Source organism: Benincasa hispida, chromosome 10 (assembly GCF_027475165.1).
Source record: "Benincasa hispida cultivar pf3 chromosome 10, pf3_genome.v1.1, whole genome shotgun sequence".
Lineage (NCBI taxonomy): Eukaryota > Viridiplantae > Streptophyta > Magnoliopsida > Cucurbitales > Cucurbitaceae > Benincasa > Benincasa hispida.
In genome coordinates this window covers 63,051,139-63,066,092 of record NC_143487.1, presented here as the reverse complement: position 1 = coordinate 63,066,092, position 14,954 = coordinate 63,051,139, and the positions used below count along the sequence as shown (strand labels likewise).

The 14,954-nt window shown below is 33.7% G+C and overlaps 1 protein-coding gene across 1 annotated transcript; it reads right to left on the bottom strand.

Annotated features, from left to right (window-relative positions):
- Positions 1–1,531: 1,531 nt before the first annotated feature.
- Positions 1,532–7,690, bottom strand: LOC120089520 (Chaperone DnaJ-domain superfamily protein). Its single transcript, XM_039047019.2, has 7 exons — positions 7,163–7,690; positions 5,484–5,513; positions 4,753–4,842; positions 3,502–3,640; positions 2,312–2,621; positions 2,183–2,237; positions 1,532–2,046 (listed from the first exon to the last, which is right to left on the bottom strand). The coding sequence occupies exons 1-7, from the start codon at positions 7,295–7,297 to the stop codon at positions 1,972–1,974; spliced, it is 834 nt and encodes a 277-aa protein (XP_038902947.1). The 5' UTR covers positions 7,298–7,690; the 3' UTR covers positions 1,532–1,971.
- Between the last annotated feature and the right edge of the window lie 7,264 nt (positions 7,691–14,954).

The following is a 14,954-nucleotide window of genomic DNA, read 5'->3' as shown; positions in this document are numbered from 1 at the left end:
TCATGACAAGCTGTGGTTTGTTGGCACGCAGAGTTAAGTCAGTAATAATTGTTTGTGTTAATAATAATTTCTGTGTTTCGAGTGTACAATTTAGTTGACTTAGGAAGTCTGTGTTTGAGGTATAATTTTTTTAACCTAAAAAAATATGCATTTTTATGGATTTTTTCTTTGTTTTTTGTTTTGTTTTTTTTTTTTTTTTTTTTTTGCAAAATAAGATGACTATTATACACAATATACTAATAATTTCAAATTTGTATTTAAAAACACTTTAGATAGTCGAGTTTATTTATTTTCCTTTTAATATATCATTGTTCAAGTTGGTCGTTAGAGTTAGTTGTTGGAGATGAATGATGAAATTGGTGGTTGGAGTTGGTCGCCGAGGCGATTGTTAGAGTTGGGTGCTAAAGGTAGTCGTTGTTGGAGTTGATCATCAAAGGTGGCATTTGCCGAAGTTGGTCGTCTAAGATGAATGTCGGTATTGGTCATTAGAGGTGGTTGTCGTTGGAGTTATTTGTGTCAGAGTTTATCGTTAGAGGTGGTTGTCGATGGAGGTCTTTGTCAGAGTTATCATCGAAGATCGTTGCCAGAGCACAAAGTTGAGAGTTAGAGTTGGTCGCACAAAGTTGGTCGCTAAAGTGTAGTAGTGATAGTTGCCGACAGTGACCGAGGGGTAAATCCTTGAATGCATTGGAGGAAGAGAAAATTGCATTGAGTTAGGCTAACTCCATTAACATTTAAAGTCGGTGAACCAAATATTGAGTTGATATTTTTTTACCAACTCAATCCAACTAATGTTGGTGAACCAAATACTCCAAAGTTCATAACTAAATTGTTACGAGCATGTAAGTGGATTTGGTGCAAAGATTTGTTGAAGAAAACTTCAATCTAAGTATTGTAAACGTACACTATCGATAAGTAATAAGTGAAAGATTTCAAGTATTATATTCTAAGAGACCATTATATGAAATTCCGTGTTATATCTCACCTCCCAAAATAATTAAGTTTATATTAGACAAATTTTAAACTCACATAGAATCAAACACGTTAGCTTCAATTTTTGTAATTAAAATCCTATATGCTTTGCCAAATACTCTATGATGGCTATGAAAAATATAATTTTAACTCAGTAAAAATATTAGATAATTATTATTACTATTTAATATTTTATATGTAATTATTTAATTTTAATTTCAATATACAAAATCAAATTGAAAAACAAAAGTTGAGATTGAACTTCTATAATTATTCTAGACATTTAATATTTATACCAATAAATAATGATAGGCTGCACCCAATTAAAAACAGTCACGTGGTAATTTTTTTTTAAAAAATAAATACTAAAAAAATATTTTTGAGTGCATAGAGGAATGAGAGCATGGAACTTAGGTGCCTAAGTATTGCTTATAAACAATATTTGTGATTCCATGGACCGCCAGTTAAGTGAAAAAATATATATCTTTTCGCACTAGTATAATTTAGAATTTGGCTAAGCTAAGCTTGTAAAACTGTTTAAGAGAGAGATTATAAAATATAGAGAACAACCATAACACTACACCAAAAATTCTGTCAATTGGCCAAAACTACATAATAAGTATACAATACAACAGAATTGGGTGAAAGACAAATCTTTCTTTGAAGTCATCTTGTAAAACAACTGCTACAAAACTAAAGATGTAACGTAAGAGAGACATAAACTTCAAGAATATCCTCAAAGAATGCAATGGAACAGTGCTCTGTAAATGAGAAATGAAGAAGGAATTGCCTTCTTTGAACAAAAATTTGAAGATTGTAAATGCATCCATTTATTCCACTCCTATCTTTACTATTTCCTCCCCAACAAGCAAACAGAGAAGGGGGTTTTTGATTAAAATATAGATTAAATATAACCTCTCTACATAAATTATGTTTTGAAAATTTTAAATCATTTGAAATTGTTATAAGTTAGAACAGACCTTAGAACAGAGCTGCAGCTTAACCTGGAGAGAGTGCACAGCACAAGGATTTGTATGCATTAACACAAAGTTTGAATTTCTCTTCAGCCATTGCCTGAAAACATGAAAGCGAAACTAGTAAACGTTTTATTGTTCTAATTGGTCGATACAGCAACTAACATCAGTAATTTGTTGGTTGTTTCAACGCGCTATGCCTCGCCTTTAGATTGAAAATATTATTCCAAACTCACCTGGGAAGATCCTTGATGCTTATCAGGATGCCATTTTAAAGCAGACAAGCGGAACCTGTGTGAGTATGGAGAAGAGTTTAGGATGAACAAAAAACAAATATCCAGAGTGAAAAAAGCTGATCGACTTACGCCGTTTTAACTTCTTCTATCTTCAAAGGTCCTGTTTGTGGCAAACCGAGGATAGTTCTATCTGAACATGATCCTACTTCAGGGGTCGTCTCCTCATCAGACTCACAATCACTCAAATTATCCCATTGTGTAGCTCTTCGGTGGCTCCATTTTGGAGGTTCTGTCCACCCGAAACCAGATGCTGAATCTTGAGAGGTCTCCTTAAATGAGCCAAAGGACCAAGTAGATGATCTATTGCCAAACATGACGTGAAAGATTGTCTCGGAATCATTAACGAAGTCGTTAACAAAACTCTCTCTTCTAAACTTTCCTGAAGAAAAAAGCCAAATGCACAAATTCTTCGTGAATAATAAAAGTCAAATCTGACCAATCTTCTTCATCTACTCTCAGTTCTTGATTATTTTTCGTTTTATATATTCAGTTCCATAACTAGGTCATAGTAACAAAACACTTAATGGTGCAAAACTGGCCAACTCCAGCCACCTACATTGTCATTACTTAATGGTGAAAAACCAGCAAACTCTAGCCACTTGTTGCGAAGCTGGGGATAAGTGAGGCAAAATGGTCAAAATTCCTTCTTGGGACAAATGGCAAATGGCATTGCACGGGAGCATTCTTTTTTCTCCCTTTCATTCTCTCTCCATAATTTTGCACGACTATGTCGTTAAGACTCACCACTATTTGATTGTTACCCGAAGATAACAACTATATGATTAAGTTTTGGGACATGACTCTAATACCATATTAGCTCACTGCTCTAAATATTAGATCTTAGACCATACCAAAATTTGAATATTTTCCTCAAGATCTCATAATTACTCATTCTTGTCACTAAGAATCTTATTATTCCATTTAAACCATAATGAAATTTAGTATTTGCGCAATTGGCAGTTCAAAGCAGAAGAGATTTTCCACAAGTTGGTAAGGATTCAAAATATCAGCAATCACAATGATATACTTTTTAAAATCATATTTTCTATCCTAAAAATGGAAAACAACTGAGTTGTGAAAAGAGGAAATATCTTAATTACGGATGTTGAAATTTGTTATTTGGCATGATGACCATGAGCAATAGGAATATAAAGTTTAATGGTCTACATGGAAAAATTGGATCAAATGAAAATAATACTAATAACAATAAAATGAATGTAAAATAGTAGTAGACAGTGTTTTAAAGATAGGGAACTGACGTTTTGGTCTCTTGTGCTGGGATTTACCAAAATTTCGCGTTGAAGACTTTGCTCGTCCTTTCTTATCACAGTTACCTGATTGATCGGATGACTCATCAGATGACCAGTGACCACCAAGACTCCACTTGGATTCCTTTTTCTGTTGAAACAGATGTGAACCAAATAGAAAATATAGTCATGAACCATATGCTTTTTTAATTTTATTTTATCTATTCCATTATACTCTTTTTTTCTTTTTTCTTTTTTAAAGGAAACAAATTTTTTCATTGAAATAATGAAAAGAGTAATGTTAAAATATACAAGATACTTTTTTTAGATAAATATATACAAGATACTTTAACAAAGAAAATACAAAGGAGGTAATGTAATAACACAGTAACTAAACGAAGCATTCCAGTTCAAGCAAATATCTTGAATGGAATTATTAACAAAAGCTTTGGATTAAGAACACCACGAGGAGAAAATAAGGATTTTAAGTTATTAAGGAAACCTAGAGAGTCAAGTGTAGGATCTTGGAAGGTATTTCTAAACATCCAATTCTTGTCCTCCTAGGCGGGAAGATAACCCATATTAATATATTTACGCCCGGCAGGACAAAAATTATGGAAAACCTGGGAGGTAAGAACCACAAAAAGGTTTGGAATTCAAGACATCTAAATGGCTTCTTCAACCCTCGTATCGAATAAATAACAATCAAGGAGAGTGACATTACTCTATACATTTCATTATTATGCTGAGGAAGAAAGAAGTGAACAATTGGACATGATAAAAAAAAATTATGATTTCTATTTGACATAAATGCACTATCTTCTCAATAATTTGTTGTCGTATTATAGGCTAATTCAGCATCTTGTTGATACACGATCTAAGTCATTAATTTCTTTCTATTAGTTATTATCTTAATACCAAATCACAAGGATAGTTAACAAGATGACTCCACTTCTATGAATCATTAAATCCTATAAATGCTTATTCTGATATAACATGTAAATTCATTCAAATGCAAAACTCAAATAATTCTGTGGTTGAACAAAATTATCTCTCACTTCCCCTTGATTTTTCTTTGTGGGGGTTCTAAAGGTATTGGCCTCATGGACCCCCTCTAACAGCCAATTGCTACTTTATCAAACATCATGTTGTAAAGATTATAACATCTGCAAACTAGTTTTTGCACCATTTGCAGCGTTAACAGCCCTTCAGATTTGTCCAACTTAAAAATTGATATGTGCATCTGGGAATCAGAGGGCATACCTGAAAGGTAGATCCACTGTTGTAGAGGAGGTCCTTTAGAGCCTTTTTTGCATCAGCACGCCTTTGACGGGTTACATATCTAACATAATTCTGGTGTAATCATTCTCAATATTAGAATCATTAAAAGAAATAAATAAATGATATACAAGTAAAAAATTAAAAGGTGGTAGAGAAAGATGAGTAATGTGAATTGAAAGGAAAAGGTTTCATCTAGAACGTATATAATTCAAGATGTAAACCATTAACTGCATTTGTAAATGAATTTCACTGCATGATGTAAATCAAATTGTAAGAATTTTAAATCTACTATTCCTTTATTGAAATTACTCTAAAGATGCCTTCTCTAACGAACCGATTATTTGATTTCCTTCACTCTTCAACTTACAGTTTGTTCTGACCCATAAGAAAAAACCATCGACTCCCAAATTAAAAGGAAGAGGACGAAGAATTGAAAATATAGTCTAGAGACATAATGTATGCCAAATAACTATCTGTGGAATGGGATAGACATGAATGGTCTTTAAAATGCTGAAAAATGATGGCAACCTCCGTAAAACTTTTTTCCAGCTTAAAGAATGTAAAACAAACATAAAGTTATGCATTTTAGAGACATAGTCATAGTGTATGCCAAATAACACTTCGTAAAATGGGATAGATATAACATCAATCATGCATTTTTAATCGAGTACTACAAAGAAAAAATAGTCACCTAGTGGATTGAATTGACATACCTTTGATGACTCCTTTCCATTTCCACCATCCTGCAAAATGTTAAACAAAGAAATTTTTAAAAGTTTGAACTGCAGAAAGTATTATGCATTCAATTGTGCAAATGATTATAGCTCAAGTAGATTTATTTCAATTCTTATGGTCAAAATGTAAATGAACATTGTGCTGTAGACTGATGATCCTCCTCTTGGTTCCCTTGAACACTCTGTTTAAGTTATCAGCAAACAGTTTGGAAAACCATTCCGTTTTAAATTTGGACTAAATGATGCATTATCATCTTAAGCAATTCATGTGACATGAAACAGCTAGAGACCTACTCCATGATCATGGGATGCACATCATGAAATGTTATCTATAGAAAAAAGGTGTTGGACGTGAAAATGTAACCTAAACTAAAATTTGTGCACTTCATATGAAATTGGGGACACAATTCTATCGTAAAAAAAATTAAAGAATATACAAGCATACAAAAGACTCAACCACAAAAAAGGCACCTCCCCCTATAGGAAGAGGCTCCAATTATGCAAAATAACACCTATAGAATCATTACCAAAGGTCTTCGAAACCGAAGCTCACAAGAAAATATGAAAGCGAACAAGGAACCAAATTTCACTAGGGTCCTTTTCCGCCCCTCTAAAGATTCTACCATTCCACTCACCCCACAAGACCCATAAGATCGCACACACTCCGGATAACCATAAAAAGCAACCATTCTGCCCACGAGGCAGATTGAGGAGGAACTCCTTGATCATAGCACTAACGTCCCTCTAGCGAACAAACGAATAGCCAAACGTCTGAAGAAAATGCTCCCAAACAGAACTAGCAAATTCGAAGCGCTAAAGAATATGATCCAAATCTTCCTCCGCCTTCCAACAAAAAATACAGCAGAACGCCCAACAAGTGGGAGAAGCTTCCTGGTAAGACAATCCATCATATTTGCACGGCCATGTAAAATTTGCCAAGTAAAAAATCTCACTTTCCTAGGAACCTTAATCCTCCAAAGGGCTGCAAAAACCGGCTTGCCTAAGGGAGAGTGATCCACGAGAATATGAATAAAGGACTTACACGAGAACCCTTCCAAAGGATTGGGTCTCCTAACCCTCATATCCCTTCTTCCACACCTAAAAGAGTGATCCTCAGGCAAAGAAAGAAGAGAAGCCTACTGTAGGATATTTTATGCTAAGCAAAAGAAAAGTGATCATTATATTTTGCTTTAAAACGATAAAAATATACTGTGCTAGTATATAGGAGCTCTTTAGCTCACAGAAAGCAACACTAGCTAACAGATTTATCCACAGAGTTTCAAGCCCAAAGTCATATTCAACTAAGATAATATGAATTAATAGCTTTGCTTCTAGTTCTGCATATAATATTCTAAATTCAGGTCCTAAGATCATTAGCGCTCTCTCTCAAAAACTGCTGCTTGTTATGTGGAATGCTGTCCCAAGAAAGCCAGAACTGCATTCTGCAACCGTCAACTCCCAATACCCTTAACCCCTTTGCAACTCAAGAAACATTCAAAGAAGACAACAATGACAAAAATATTCAAAACTCTGAATCAAAGTTGAAATTCTACATAAATATCCCAAATACTAACAATATAAACAAACTGGATACTTTTGCACATACATAGAAAACAGAGACCAAAATTAGAAAAACGAAGAGAGAAAGCTAAACTCACAAATTTCCATTTGCTCTTCCATTTATCGCAAGAAGCAGCTGTGGAGTGGAAAGAGGCGACATGGGTTGCAGCAAAAGTTGACCCAATGAACGAATTTTGAAGAATAAGGGAAGGCCGAAATCTGGGTATTAGCATTGGAAACTAAAGAGACGAAGCAAAGGGGTATTGGGGATTAAGGAAGGGAATTCGGAAGGTGGGGTAGTGTAAAATTGGTTAAAAGGGGATGTTTTGGCGGAAAGAAAGAAGGAATTTGATGGGCAGAGAATGAAGATGAATTGAAGGATTGAGAAGGGATTTGCGCGCGGATTTGGCTCAGCGGTGGAGGATGATGGGATGGGATGGCCTCCCTTTCTGGTTCTCACTTCGTTTTGCTCTGCAAATTCCTTTGCAAAACATGGAAGCAAAGCAAAGCAAGCAAATGTGGGCCAAATTTCTTCCAAGCTCGCTGTGCCCTTGGGCCTCTTCATACCAATATTTCCCTAAACACAAAGCTTTCCTTTTGAAGTATTTACGACTACTAGTTAACATAACTTTTTTTAATAACATAAATTTTCCTTTTGCTAACATAAATTTTCATAGTTTCAAAATAATTAGGTAATCAAATATAAAAAAACAAAACTTTCCAAAAAATATATAAAAAAAAAAAAAAAAACTTTGTTAAACTAAAAAAAAAAAAAACTGCCCCATTATAGATTTCTATTTAACTTGTGAAACCTACTAAAAAGATGGAAAATTTTTTATTCAATAGAGAATGGGAGCAAATGGAGAAAGTTTTTTTCCCATTGACTAAATGGGGATAGAGACGAAAATTTGTTGAGTTATATGTCCTAAAACCTGCAATTTGTAAAATTATACATATTTTATTTGCAATAAAGATGTTATTGAGGTTTTGTTCAATAAATCTGTTATTGAATATGTAAATTGCACTAAATCCAATAAACTAAGATTCATGGCTATTACATAAGTACTTGGACTTTACGTGGAGATATAAGAATGGATCAAGTAGATCGCCAAAACGGTCTATAAGTATACAAATAAGACTGCATACCTTATTCTGGAAACACTATCGGATATGGCTCATTTTGTATTTAGTACAAACGATGTAATCTTGAATCGTTCATGTGGAGGCATGCGAGTGGAGGCGTCCTATACAAAGAGCTTGTATAAGACCAAACCAAAAAATAAGTCACTTTTACTTTATAATGTTGTTTACTATTTAAAACTGACTATTTCAAAGCGATGACGTAGGTAACTTGACCTTAATCCTGAGCTAACTATGAACTTCTGTTTATATAGGATTATACTTAGATTTCATGGGAGTGCCGACTCAATCAACCTCCCATTTTAAGGGTAAGACCAGATAGATAGCTGGGGACATAGGGTACAAAATGGAATTCACTCCTACCCACTTTTAAGGATAATAGAAAGGTTGTTCCCTTATATGTTGACTCCAAGTCCTGAACAAGGGACCCCACCTTCTCATTGGCCCGAGAGGGGCTTGATTTGGTGATAGGATCACAAACCAATTATTCATTAGAGGATCAGTGGGACTTAAGGAACAAGATGTAATCTTGGGTGTAAAACGTTTTTGATCCAGCCATTATTATGAACAACCTGTGAATGGTTGATTTACTATTTATGGTTATATTGAGTGGACAAAAATATATCTATAGTGAGGGGAGTGTAATTACTGGATTTTAGTGGAGTGACCTGATAATTAACAAATGTTGATTAATTCAGTTTAAAGAGTTTAGCTAATTAATCTCGGATCATTGGAGCCCATGATCTGTAGGTTCATTAGATCCCCTACTAGCTCACAAATGGATTAAACCTTAGTATAGTGTGATGAGAAAATTTGAAACGTTCAAATTCGAATTTAGAGAATCAGTATTGATATACGATATAATTACACATTTAATTATCGAATTAAACAGAATTGGAGAGTTGGATAATATCTAAATTTGATTTAAATATTAATTACACGAATAGGGATTCATGATCGTGGAATTGGTAATCTATTGGATATTAAATTATTTTAATTAATCAAATTGTTTATTTATTATTTGAATTATTTTTATTTAAAATTGATTTTTTGTATTTTATGAAAATTCAAATATTTGAATCTATTTTATTTTTATTTTATTTTTGGGAAATTAAATTAAAATTGAATTTTATTAAAAAAATTATTTTAATTCAATTTGAATTTGAAATTGATTATAGTGGTTTCTCCCACATTTGACACTAAATTTCTACTCAATTCCTTCTTGTTTTGTTGTCAAGCTTCTATGTTGTAGGATTGCATGCTTGATTTGAATAAAATTCAGTTTGATTCAGCTAATTTTTTTTTTTCTAAGAGAGATGAAAAATGGTAGAATAAATGTTCTTCTTCATTAGTGATCAAACTAGAAAACTCTCATTGAAAAATCTCTCAAATTCAATCTCATTTTAGGTTCCACCACTCAATCTAAGGTCCTAGAGAATAGTAGGGAGGATCAAGTGATGGTCTACAAATATTTAGAGTGAAGATTCAAGTTGGATTTGAAGACTGAAGAATTCTTCAAAGGTATATATTCAAAAACCTATTTTTAGTCTATAAACATGCTTGCTTAGTTGCTAAAATTTATTGAATTAGAGTGCTTAATAATTATGTTTGCTTCTGCTAATTGCATGCTAACTCTATTAATTGGTATCAAAACATGATTTAAGTACTCAATTCGTGTTAATTTTAGCTTGGTGGATGATTTTCATAGGTTGTATGAAAATGGGAGCTGGTATAGATAATTTCGGCTTTGGCATTAGATTTATCTTCAATTAAGTGTTGTTGTTGAAATTGGCTCTTTGTTTATGAGCCTTAATGTGTGTTAAGTATCTATAAATTTGTTAGAGTCAATAGAGTTGCAATTAGGTTGTAATTGAAGAAAGAAGAAAGAAAGGTCAGTTGTAGAAAACCAGAAGAGAGATATTGCAATGCAACGTTGCAATGCTGTTTGCAGAGCGTTGCAATGTTACTCATCAGACGGCTCAGAGACGAGGTAATTTCCCGTGGCGTTGCAACGCTGGGATGAAGCATCACAACGTTGTTCATCCCAGCCTAAATTGTACGCACTTGACCCGACCAACTACTCAAGTGAATCGGTTCGACCGGTTTGGGTCTTGAAAGACTGATTCGGCCCGATTCAAACCATTATGGAGCTTTGAAGGACCGGTTCGAGTGATTCGGGTCGATTCGTGAAGTACATAAGTTGTTTCAAGCTGATTTTATTATTATTGTAATAAATTAGGCTATTTGCTTACTTAGGATGCCAAAATTGGTCTATATCAGTATGTGTTTAATTATTTATGCATTATGAATGTATGTTATAATTAAATAAATCTTGTATGTGCATATAGTATGTCATGTAGATTTAAAATCCCACCATAGGAAGCATGTAGCATACATTGAAAGTATGTTATAAAAAGTTATAATATATAGTATGCATGTTTAGGGTTTCAAGTGTTATATTGAATCCCGAACTGTTTGATGTATGTTAAGATGGAAAGCATGTCTAAAGTTTTATAAGTTGTTATAAAAATGGATTAGACATTTAAAATCCATAACAAAGATAAAATGCATGCTCACCTAGGGTTAACAAATAACAACTTGTTTTAATAGTTAAAATAGGTCATTATCTTGTAAAATTCTAGTTACAAACTTAACCGGTCTATAATCCTATCTAAGGCTGGAGGTATTTAAGTTGACGGTTTATGGAACACTTCCTACCTGGGGATTATAGCCAATTAATTGAGCATTGTTAACCCGGTTTTATGAGCATATCACCTAGACATTGTATATCAAATCCAAATATAAACGTTATACTTGGAAAATCACCTAGACTTAGGTTGTTTATTAGCCAGAATATATTTAAGTAAATATTTACCCAAAACAAATAGAACACTTCAGCGGGAGATAAATAACATATACAATATGTTGTTTTTAGCTCTCATGTCCATAAGAGTTCACACCGTAAGATCCATACCCGGCTTCATGTCGATTTTACTTCGACTGCTTCATTCAGAAAGTGTTTGCATGGGTCAATACCAAGGTGAATAGAGAGAGTAGTTCATAGTAAGTGGGTGAAGGATGTGTGTCAACGTGTCCTACGGTCTCTTTCATTATTTTGGACCATGAGATTCCCATGTTGCGCCTACTTGTCGTTTTTAGGCGACATAAACTAGTCATTTTACGGTGGCTATCCCCTCAGACGGTTATAACATGGGATTCAGAACAACTCAAACTCTAGAAATGGATAAAATTTCTTACGTCCATTCCCAACCTTGACTTTCCAATTTAGTAGCATCGTTGGGGCCGACCTCTGTATGAAAATGGAGGGTTAAACTTACAAGAGTTACTAAGTGTTAGTAAGTTCTTGACCAAAAATGATAACTAAATGACTATAGGAATAAGAGTTATACTGAGTTAGTATTTAGTCAAGAATTTCTTGCTTCAGTGAAGAAGTATTTGACTGCCCCTCAGTAGTATCTATTCTGACTCACTAAAGTATCGTTTCAAATAAATAATGAAATTTGGGTATATTATTACTTTTGCTCAAATTTGTTTAGATTTGAAAAGCAATTTACTGATTAGAATTTGTTTATGTTTTCAGCATATCGAATTCTTCTAAATTACTCTCTTCCGAATTTTTTAATGATCTTAAACTGTCAACATCAAATATAAACGTAATACTAGCAAACGATGATTTAAAATTTGTTTTAATAGAGGAATGTCCTCAGTCTCCCAGTTTGTCAACAAACCAAAAAGTTTGGAATGCATATGACAAATGGATTAAGGTAAATCAAAAGGCTTAAATCCATATCTTAGCAAATATATCTGATATACTAGCTAAGAAATTTGAGGACATGGTTTCTGCGAAAGAAATCATGGATTCATTACCGACATTGTTAATTGTCAGAAACAATATTCTTGAAGATGTTTATAACCACGATATAAAGGATAGAACCTTTGTTAATGAACAAATTCTAGATATATTAAAGGCAATAAACACGAATGTCATAGATGAGAAAACTAAGAAAGCCCAACAAAGTAAACATGATTTACTTGTTATCGAGACATGGTTAGTAGAAAATGATAAATTAACCTGGATATTAGATTCAGGATCCACTAATCACTTATGTGCTTTCTCCCAGGACACTAGTTCTTGGAGGCAACTTACAAAAGGTAGGGATCGGGGAGGTTGTCTCAACTAAAGTAGTGGAAGATATGAAGTTATTTACTGAAGATAGATTCATTTTACTTGAAAATGTTTAAGGGGAATTTAATATCTATCTCATGTTTGCTAGAATAAAAATATAAAGTCTCTTTTGAAGATAATGAAGTGTTCTTCATCGTATTAAAATATGTTATGCAAAACTGGAAAATAACTCATATGTGTTAAAACCAACTAAGGTAAAAACTGTTATGAATATAGAGATATTTAAAACAACTGAAACTCAATTCAAGAAACGTAAAATTTCTCCTAATGCCTATCTTTGGCACTTAAGACCAGATCATATAAATCTCAATAGGATTGAGAGATTGGTTAACATTGCACTTCTAAATCAATTAGAAGACAACTCTCTCCCACCATGTGAATCTTGTCTTCAGAGTAAAATGACTAAAAGATCTTTTATGAGAAAAGGTCTTAGAGCCAAAGTACCCTTAGAGCTAGTACATTTAGACCTTTGTGGTCCAATGAATGTTAAAGCAAGATGAGGATATGGATATTTCATCAGCTTTATAAATGATTATTCTAGATATGGCTATATTTACCTAATGTATCATAAGTCCGACACCCTTAAAAAGTTCAAGGAATATAAAGCAGAGGTTGAAAACCAATTAGGCAAAAAGATTAAAACGCTTCTATTAGATCTAGGTGGTGAGTATATGGACTTAAAATTCCAAGACTATTTGATAGAACTGGAATGCAGTCCCAACTCACAACACCCGGTACACTTCAACAAAATGGGGTAGTAGAAAGAAGAAATAGAACCCTGTTGGACATGGTTCGTTTGATGATGAGTTATGCTCAGTTGCCAACTTCTTTTTGGAGACATGCAGTAGAGACTGTTGTATATATTTTGAACATGGTTCATTCAAAAAGTGTTTCAGAAATACCTTACGAGTTATGGAAAGGACGTAAAGGTAGTTTACGTCACTTCAGGATTTAGGGATTCCCAACACATGTGTTGGTGCAGATGCCAAAGAAATTGGAACGTCATTCAAAAGTATGCATATTTGTAGGCTACCCTAAATAGAGAAAAGGTAGTTTTTTTCTATGATCTTCAGGAAGATAAAGTATTTGTATCAACAAATACAACCTTCTTAGAGGAAGACCATATAAAGAATCATCAACCTCACAGTAAGCTAGTTTTAAATGAATTGACCACAAAAGCTACAAGCATAACAACAAGAGTTTTTGCTCACACTGGTCCTTCAACAAGAGTTGTTGATGAAACTTATACTTCACATCCTTCTCAAGAGTTGAGAATGCCTCGACGTAGTGGGAGGTTGTTCAACAACTTGACTGTTACATGGGTTTAACAGAAATTCAGGTTGTCATACCTGATGATGGCTTAGAGGATCCATTAACTTTTAAATAAACAATGAAAGATGTGGATAGAGACCAATAGATAAAAACCATGGACCTCAAAATGGAGTCTATGTACTTCAATTCAATCTGGGAACTTGTAGATCAACCAAAATAAGTAAAACCTATTAGTTGCAAATGGATCTACAAGAGAAAACGAGACCAAGTTGGTAAGGTACAAGCCTACAAAGCTAGACTCGTGGAAAAAAGGTTTACCCAAAGAGAGGGGGTGGACTATAAAGAAACCTTCTCTCCAGTTGCTATGATTAAGTCTATTAGAATACTCTTATCCATTGTTGCCTTTTATGATTATGAAATTTGGCAAATAGACTTAAAGACAACTTTCTGAATGACTATCTTGAAGAAGTATCTATATGTCTCAACTAGAGGGATTTATAGAATAGAGTCAAGAGCAAAAAGTTTGCAAGCTTAAAAGATTCATTTATGGGTTAAAACAAACATCTAGTCCCTAGCTTTGAACAGAACATTGACGAACCTTGTGTATACAAGAAAATTATCAACAAAACTGTAGCTTTTCTGGTTTTATATGTTGATGATATTCTACTCATCGGAAGTGAAGTAAAATTTCTAGCTGACGTTAAGAGATGACTAGCATCGTAATTCCAAATGAAGGATTTGAGAAATGCACAGTATGTTCTTGGGATCCAAATAGGTCGAAACCACAAGAATAGAACACTAGCATTATCTTAGGCATCTTATATAGATAAAATGTTGTCTAGATATAAAATGCAAAATTCCAAAAGAGGTATGTTATTTTTAAGGCATGAAATTCATTTGTCTAAGGAACAATGTCTTAAGACACCTCAAGGGGTTGAGGATATGAAACAATCGCTATGTATCAGCAGTTGGAAGTCTGATGTATGCCATATTGTGTACACGCCCTGACATATGTTATGCAGTTGGAATAGTCAGCAGATATCGGTTTAATCCTAGATATGATCATTGGATTGCCGTTATTCTCAAGTATCTTCAGAGAATGAGGGACTATATGCTCGTGTATGGTGCTAAGATATGATCCTTACAGGATACATTGATTCCGATTTTCAGATCGATGTGGATTTGAGGAAATCAACTTCAGGATCAGTATTCACTTTGAATGGGGGAGTTATAGTATGGAAGAGTATCAAGCAAAATTGTATTGTTGACTC

Excerpts from the sequence above, each read along its gene's own strand:
- LOC120089520 (XM_039047019.2), bottom strand. The coding sequence starts at position 7,297 with ATGCTAATACCCAGATTTCGGCCTTCCCTTATTCTTCAAAATTCGTTC. Across the intron at positions 3,641-4,752 it reads ACAGTGGATCTACCTTTCAG|AAAAAGGAATCCAAGTGGAG; the intron begins GTATGCCCTCTG and ends CTGTTTCAACAG. Across the intron at positions 2,047-2,182 it reads AGCATCAAGGATCTTCCCAG|GCAATGGCTGAAGAGAAATT; the intron begins GTGAGTTTGGAA and ends TCATGTTTTCAG.